At 31.1% G+C, this 8,368-nt stretch overlaps 2 protein-coding genes across 5 annotated transcripts; one reads left to right on the top strand and one right to left on the bottom strand.

Annotated features, from left to right (window-relative positions):
• The first annotated feature begins 507 nt into the window (after positions 1 to 507).
• On the top strand, positions 508 to 3,177 carry spartin. Of its 4 annotated transcripts, none has more exons than XM_015517587.2 (7): positions 508 to 852; positions 958 to 1,105; positions 1,162 to 1,292; positions 1,355 to 1,680; positions 1,771 to 2,241; positions 2,316 to 2,568; positions 2,632 to 3,177. In XM_015517587.2, exons 2-7 carry the CDS (start codon positions 989 to 991, stop codon positions 2,789 to 2,791), a joined length of 1,458 nt encoding a protein of 485 aa, XP_015373073.1. In that variant the 5' UTR covers positions 508 to 852; positions 958 to 988; the 3' UTR covers positions 2,792 to 3,177. The 4 variants fall into 4 exon arrangements, with proteins under 4 accessions (XP_015373073.1, XP_015373075.1, XP_015373072.1 ...); XM_015517589.2 differs by having other exon boundaries at positions 929 to 1,105; XM_015517586.2 differs by having other exon boundaries at positions 508 to 868.
• A 445-nt stretch (positions 3,178 to 3,622) lies between these two features.
• Positions 3,623 to 5,004, bottom strand: LOC107168246 (uncharacterized protein C15orf61 homolog). Its single transcript, XM_015517590.2, has 2 exons — positions 4,470 to 5,004; positions 3,623 to 3,755 (listed from the first exon to the last, which is right to left on the bottom strand). Exons 1-2 carry the CDS (start codon positions 4,768 to 4,770, stop codon positions 3,628 to 3,630), a joined length of 429 nt encoding a protein of 142 aa, XP_015373076.2. The 5' UTR covers positions 4,771 to 5,004; the 3' UTR covers positions 3,623 to 3,627.
• Between the last annotated feature and the right edge of the window lie 3,364 nt (positions 5,005 to 8,368).

Below are 8,368 nucleotides of genomic sequence, written 5' to 3'. Positions count from 1 at the left end.
TATATAAGTACCAACTAAATTGTTACCCGTAGGTTCATTTATTGTTCATTATAATTATAAATGAATGAATAATAATGCATACATTTAAAGTTAATACCTACCAATATAAGTTTTTACTTATTGTTATAAAAAAATTTTTATGTCTATTATTCAATAGTTTTTTTTTTTTAATGTTGCCCATCCCGAATGGATGACTCCGTATAAATCGAATTATACATATTAGTATACACTAAATAATATAAGTATATAGTAAGTAATATAATTAAAAAATTTAAGTTACAATAGTGTAGATATATTTTTAACATAAATAGTTAAAAATAATAATTATTATTATTAATGACTAACGAAGTAATGAGGTAGATAGGTTTTAATGATGAGGCGTTTTTCTATTAGTATACTAACGCCAATATGCAAAAATGACATAGGCTGCGTGGGTGATGAGTCATACAACAACAGATCATTTAAATATTCGATGATAGTCGAAATTTATGAGTGACGAGCGTCCACTGTTCACAACAGTCTGACTCACAACTGACACGGAATGTTAAATTTATTTAATCTTTAATAGGTATTACGTGTTACAGTCTTCAGTGTACATCGTACATTCGTACAGGCGACATACAAGATACAACTCGCGCCCAATCGGCGCTCGTTATCACTTATCACTGACCGGAGAAGTCGGAGCAGAATATATTTCAAATTTCGATTTTCAGCGTTTTTCGTCCGAGTAAGGTCAAGGAACGCGAACTCTATATGTCATTACGAATTACGATTACGAAACATTTCACAATATTCGATCTGCTGTGATAAGTGGTAACGCCACTTTCATTTCTCCATTTCTCGTCGGTAGTCGTAAGTGCTGTAACTTGTAAGTCAGTTGTCACTTGTCTTGATCACAAATTCACAACGGCATCAATAAATATTCTAGTTGAAATCGACGCCGATATTTTTGTTTAGTGCTTGATCTGTTGGCTCAACTCCCGGAGACATGGCTGGTCAGAGTGAGACCGCCGAACTATATGGTCGCGTGAAAACCGCTACAGATAAGTTTTTCGCCACTCTGCGCGAAGCAAAGAGTCTCGAGACCCAAGGCAAAACGAATCTGGTGAGTGCGTAGTAATTCAAATATGACTGACTTGACTTACTGATATCTGTTGGTAGGCTTTGTTGGAGTACGAACAGTGTCTGAACGTCATCGACAATGTCTTCTCGGTTCCACTTACTCATCCGACTGACCTGAGTCTTGAATGGACCGAGGTTGACAACATACTACAGTACTTGAAAACTGAAAAGTAAGTGTTCACAACTATTGCAATTTATATTGAACTATAGGTAATGACATGTTTTGTTTCAGAAAAGAGATCTTAAACCATATTGTCGAGCTGCAAAGGGATAGTGGTTCTAACATGGCTGTAGATAGCAGGCCTTTGCAAAGTCCTCCATCATATCAGGAAGCTACGCGTTCTGACGAAGAACAATCCCATATTTCAGAAACAGAACTTCCAGTTTCATACAATCAGTTATCAGCAATGCTCGCTGATTTACGTGTTGACATTGAACAGAGTTCAATGGCAACCCTATTAGTTAGCTGTGATGATTCACAAGTATTTTTCATTGCCTCTGATGGTCAAGTTACATCACCATCAGAGAAATCAAATGTTAAAATTTTTATGCTCGAAGGTAACTACATAATAAAATATAATTTAACTTAATTATTATTAAGCTTATTTTATTTGAGAATATTATAATACTACATTGAATTTTGTTTAGGTTCAAATGCAGATAACTCACAGCGGCATTTCCTTTGTATAGAGGATATTTACTATCCACTTGTTCCCAATGGTTCACCTTGTCTTAGAACAGAATTTGGAGCATTTCTGTTTCCTGATATTGAAAATAGAAACTCGTCTATTGGTGTGTTAGTTTCTCCAGAACATTTGGAACTTTTTACAGATGTATTAGAAGATATACTTAAAAAATCGTTGAGAAAAGAGTTTGGAAAGGCCCGAGAAAAAGGTCACAACATCTCTGCACACATTGTTAAGGGAGCTACTTTTCTATCAAATGGATTAGTGAAGGGTGCTGAAAAAACAACAAATTTCATGAACAATTCCACTCCTGGTTTACTTAACTACATTAATCCTTCTCAAAGTGATACACATGTTTGCTCTCCTATGAAAAAAGGTGTTAAAGTTGCAAAAAATGTAACAAGTACTGCTGCAGATGTAACATGTTATGTTGGTATGATATAATATATTAATTATTAAGTTCAAGTTTTTTAAATTTTAAATTAATATGAAAATTGTTTTATTCAGCCGGAAAAATAGGTACAGCATCATGTGCTGTTGGAAAATTCCTCGCTCCTCATGTTCATAAAGGCGGAACTAAGATTCTGACAGGAGTAACTAATATGGATAAAAATGAAGCTTCCCAAAAAATGACAGATGTATTTGATATAGCGGCTGGTGCAATTGAAGGTTTTAGCATTGTTTATGATGGACTTGAGAAATCTGGAATGATGCTGGCTAACAGTATTTCAAATAATACTGTTCTTATAGTTCATCACAAGTAAGTTAAGATATTATATAACATTAGTGTTAGAATTTTTTCCATACGAAAAAAATGTTATAGATTTGGCAATAATGTTAGTGAAGTGACTCAAGACACATTTGAAACAGTTGGCCATGGGCTGCGATTCACTAGAAGTATAAAGGAGCTTGGTCCCAAAAACATTGTCAAATCTACTGTTAAACAAACTGGACGTGCCATGATGGTACCAGATAATGATTAGAAATTTAGAATATCTTCCTTTACAACGGAATCTATATATTATATAAAACCCTGCTGTGATGAGCATTTATATCTTTATTGTTGTTAATTTAATATTTTGATTATTAAACAATGAATATTATTTTACAGAAAAATAGTTACATAAAAAAAAATATGTTGGTGTGATAGGTATTTTATTATAATTATAATTTCTTATGTTAATTCTTAAACATTTTTGGTAAATGTAAGTAATATATTGCTTATCAATCAAACTACTGTAGATACTATGAATTATAATATTGATACTTTATACTTTAAACAATGTTATACTGAATTTGAATTGTTACATATATTATTGTTGGTTATTGATAAATATTTTTATAAAATACATAAAATTAAAAGTTTTAAGGTATTTGTGTTACTTTTTCCTTCAATATAAAAAATAAATGTCTAGTATATATCTTAGATTATATTATAGTATATGATCTAAGGTAACTTTAAACTGTTAACTAGAGATGAATTTTTTATCTTATTTACAATTTCATTACAGATATGTTGTTAAGTCATGTTTTTATCATTTTTTTGTGTGGAAGTAATTTTTTACTTGATATTTTTTAAATTATGTATTCATTTATAATATAAATGTTACAGGACAAAGGAGATTTATATTAATCACATTTCAAGCCATATTTTTTTCCTGACAATATTTTCTTCTATATTTAATTAGGTATACTATTTTATAAACATTCTTTATAATATATTTAACACTTAGATTAAATAACCCTAAATATTTCATAAAGTAACAACATGTATTTCACTTTTGCCTAAAACATACCTACTACCAATATTGAAATTGTTTTAATGTATTGAGCCTTTGTCTTCTTTTAAAAGAAAATAAACGTAAACATCTCCTTCAGGTGTCTTCACTATTTCTTTATATGAAATCATAAAAACAGCAGATAATCCATATAAAAGCAATGGAATACCTGAAAAATTATATTTTATTTAATAAAAGCAAAAAAAAACCGTTATATTATAGGTACATAAATAAAAACCAATTCTATGAGTTATTTTTCAAATTATAAAGTTTCTAGAATACAAATTTTTTAACAATATTTTAAATGAAACCAGTTATATGTAATTAATTAAATGTATGAGAAAATAAATCATTTATTATCATTCATTATTTATTATATAGTATCATTTATTGCAATTTCAGTGAAATAATTTAATGATTAAAGTTCAATTAATAAACATAATCTTCATATTACAAATTTAATTTCAATTTTAAGCTGAGGCAACTTGTTAGAGAAAAATGAGGAAACATTTATTTTCACTAAACTAACACATTTATTTACCTAATGAATAATGATTAATCATGAACCACAATATTTCATTATATATGAAGATATGATGTAGATGTATTAACACAATACAATAAATGATATCATAAAATGAATACCTAAATTGGATAAAACCTGAAAGGTTGCCTAATTAATTTTTTTTCAAAAAAATTGTACTATGAATAATGGAATTATCATATGGTATTAATATTCAAGCTATTTATCAAAACCGAATACTACGGCAAACAATAACTTATTAGATTTCAACCGTTTGTTCCGAATCGTTAATCACGAAACCGTCGTTAGTAGGTTAGGTATACACAAACCGATAAGTTCTCTAAACCGCCAGTCGCTCACCCAGGTTGACGATCTTTAAAATATTAAACAATCGGTCTTCTACTCGTAGATCTTCGTATGGCCTTTTGGTGCAGTGGTACTTAATGTACGGAAAACAGCAGGAACGTAAAACGTGATAGTTTGAGTCACCAGTTTTCCAGTTGAAGTGAGACCGGCCTCTTTGGTCGTCGATTACCGACGTGTATTTAATGAAAAACGATGTCCACGGTGGCTCGTTAGTTTGTCGCAGGTAATTCGTGAGCACGGTCGAGGCCTGTGGGAGCCGGTGCCGTCCGAAAAGATTTCGCAAAACATTCGACATTTCGACATGGTCTTTAGTCACGGACGACCGTCGTGATAACACTCTAAACTAATTATGGTGCACTTGGTGCAGTGATACCTATGCGGCTGCCGGCTATGCAAAGGAGGACAGCTGGTGGCAAGTGCCTGTCGCCCGATCGAGGTAGAATTACCAGCCAATCTTGTTGCCAATGTCCAAGACTCCGAGTCACTGATGACTGATGTTCTCATGGACCAAATCACTAATCAGTAAATCACGATTAAAGATAATGTAAACGTATTGTCGTGTGATAGTAGGCATACATATTAATATAAACGGGAGTGCGGCAATTTCCAGCTGATTATAGAGATTAATTTCGGTAAACACTTTTCAAGTATGTACACAATAATAGCAATAACCATAGTCCATAATATTATTATATTATTGTCTATAGTCGCGGGTCGAACTTACTGGCACCATCACAATCGACACGATCATTATTTTTATTATCAGAACCGGGCCGAGGGTTTAGCTAAGTGACATATCATATTTAATAATGAGTAGAGGAGCTCAAAATGTATACATTTTTTAGGATAAGGTGGGCAAATCGGAAACGACTTTTGACGTATATCACAAAGCTTACAACTTTTATGGATTTACAAAGTTCCTATTTAGATTTATGTAAAAAAACTTTTTAATTTACCTACTATTCCAATTTAACAATATTTGAAAACTTAGAAAATTCAAATAATACCTATTTTGAACAAACCACTCACTCACACAACAAATACTACACACACAATTTTAATATAGCTGCAAAATATGAATTATTATTTTAATATAACTGACTTTATTCAATTTCATATTATATTGATCAAAAACAAATTTTAAATTGTTAAATTGTATAATTAATACCGTTACCAACAAGTTAGGTTAGTTAGGTTATCAGCTCCCAAAGCCCCTGCAGGGATGAAAATTGTCCACCACTTGGGTATGGAGGGGTAGATTCCTTCAAGAATTCGAGTTCGAGGTCTATTTATTGTACATAAGTTATGCAGAGCTTGCGCTAAAGAAATATTAGAACTGCACAATATACTGTTTGTATTACAGAAGTATAAAAATTTGATGATCGCTTCGCTCGAACATAGAAAAAAAAAATTATTATTATTATATTATATTATACGTTATAATGTATACATTATTTTATGACCGTAGTTTTAATCTTTTGATAATCATAGATAAATATTTATTATTATAATATGCATTTAAAAAAAAAATAATATGTAACAAATATGCAAGAACATTTTTTTTATTTACATAAAATTCACAAATTAAACAACTTACAATAATTAATTACTTAATTAAACTGAGTACTTAAATAAAAAATTTTCATTTTAATATGTAATATATTTCGATTTTTGTAAAAATATACAAATAAAATTTCACCATAAGATTCAAATTATTACGCTTTGTGACAAAGATACAAAACAGTAAAAAGGAAAAAATATGCAATTGCATAGAAATTAGTGAAATATTAAAACTACGTTAGTATTCATTGTAATTTGCCTTGATATTATGTGATATGTCTTATGTCTATGACCAAACGCTTGATGGTCGGTGATTGATTGTCGTACAATTAGACCGTAGGATATTAATGATATTAAAAAATAAATACTCCACGCGTTGTCTTAACACGTTGACTGCAGCATGGGTACAATTCAGTGATGCCCATGTGCGGAAATTTTTGTTAAATATTCAACACACGACAGTCCAAGAAAAACAACATAATATTATAATATTAATATTTCATTGGCTAAAAGAAAATAATCATTGAAGCTCCACATGTAGCTATTTTCGAATAATAATTTGTAATAATAGTTTAATAATGATATATTTATAATATAATGAATTGGTTATCTTACCTACTTGGAAAATCGAGTACAAATAATATAAAAATAGCTGGAATTTAAAAGGTCTACCCTATGCATTTAACATATTATTACCATCCGTCAATCCACATTAGTTCATGGTTCAATCCTAATGTCTCGAATTTGATTATTATGAATTATTATAACTTTAATACAAATCGTTTTGGTCTATATTATACTATTATCTATAGTATATTAGTTATTGTTTTACAATGCTAAAATAGGTAGGTAGCAGTAAGTACTGCACAATTAGCGTTTTAGAACTGCACAATTTGTGTTGTACTTGTACATTAGCGCAAACCCTGAAGTTATGATTATTTTATTTGAGGCAACTTTGAGCGATAATCGCTCAACAAAAGACAAACTAATTATGTAAGGTAAATACTAAATATAATATTTACGATAAAAACACGTCCATTGAATTATGTTATTTCAGGCCACATTTCCTTCTTTATAGTAATTAAATCTATTTTATATATATCTACCTATGTATGGTGCTGAACGATGATTGATTAGTTGTATAATGTTGAATATTTTCATACCTCTCAAGCAAGCACTAATGGGTGACTTCTTAATCACAATGTGTTATTCCTTTTTCTCACATTATTATTGTGCTTTGATTAGTAGGTATAGATTGTATGTTTATTGTATAAAAAATAAAAATAATATTTTCATAAATTAAGACAATAATGAGAAAAATTTAAGTTGGAAGTATTTTCTTTACTAGGCGGGCTACATATTATTATATACTGCGTCATGGTTTTCATAATTTTCTGTTTTACATAATTTATAAATCTCATGACATCCCGATAAGACGCAGTAAAAATGTGCCAAAGAACACATATTTTATAATATGTATATTAATGTGGATTAATGTCTAATATGCAGGATTATTCAGTGAAAATGTGAAAATCGGAGACTCCTCTGCAATTCTGCATTTCACCATCGTTTATTCGCTTTTTAAAGTTCTGCGGTGGAAAAATTTGCCTAGCGCCAGTCCAAATATTTGGCTGCTTATTATAAAACTGAAAAAGTGCTCCCTACTGTACTAATGGGCAGTGGCGAACCGGAAGATTTAATTTTGGCGCATTTAAACATCAGCTTTTCAAAGAGGCGCGGTGTCAGTGGCACCGAAGTCGCGCTAAGGTCCGGCCTCTTTTGGCTTCATTTTATTTCATCATAACTTTGCTATAGGTATATAATGCATTTTAGAGTATCTGTATTGTGTGGTAGGGGTAGTTGAAATTACGTCATTTGAAATTTGAGTTTAGTCTGCCACTATCCACTGCTTGAAATTGTTGACATGATGTTGTCATAATAATTAAGAAAAAATGGGATAAATTACGAGGGACTAGAAATTTCAAAACTCGTAGTGCAAGACCGGACCCAAGCACCTCCCCGCCAAATGACGCTTATGGCTAATGCGTCGGACAAGCTGCCAGCACTCGACAGCCATAATATTATAACTACGATTGAATATTGATGACTGTGCCCGTGAATTAAAACAAATAAAGACTAGTTGGAGTTGGAAGGTCACCTACTTCATCGTGACTGCTGACTGGACGTCTGTGCCACTGAGGCCAATTGGCACGGTTCGGCGATACATAATATCCGACGTACAAAAAAATATAATATTACAATGTTGAATGATGCATATTGCATAAAGTGGATAGAACATAGAACGTGTATCATAATATAGTTAGGCTTGCCAT

Source organism: Diuraphis noxia, unplaced genomic scaffold (assembly GCF_037042655.1).
Source record: "Diuraphis noxia isolate RWA-SAM2 unplaced genomic scaffold, SU_Dnox_SAM2 contig0005, whole genome shotgun sequence".
Taxonomy (NCBI): domain Eukaryota; kingdom Metazoa; phylum Arthropoda; class Insecta; order Hemiptera; family Aphididae; genus Diuraphis; species Diuraphis noxia.
This window is presented reverse-complemented; position numbering and strand designations above follow the sequence as displayed.

Excerpts from the sequence above, each read along its gene's own strand:
- spartin (XM_015517587.2), top strand. The coding sequence starts at position 989 with ATGGCTGGTCAGAGTGAGACCGCCGAACTATATGGTCGCGTGAAAACC. Across the intron at positions 1,106-1,161 it reads CCCAAGGCAAAACGAATCTG|GCTTTGTTGGAGTACGAACA; the intron begins GTGAGTGCGTAG and ends ATCTGTTGGTAG. Across the intron at positions 1,293-1,354 it reads CAGTACTTGAAAACTGAAAA|AAAAGAGATCTTAAACCATA; the intron begins GTAAGTGTTCAC and ends GTTTTGTTTCAG.
- LOC107168246 (XM_015517590.2), bottom strand. The coding sequence starts at position 4,770 with ATGTCGAATGTTTTGCGAAATCTTTTCGGACGGCACCGGCTCCCACAG. Across the intron at positions 3,756-4,469 it reads TTTAAAGATCGTCAACCTGG|GTATTCCATTGCTTTTATAT; the intron begins GTGAGCGACTGG and ends ATAATTTTTCAG.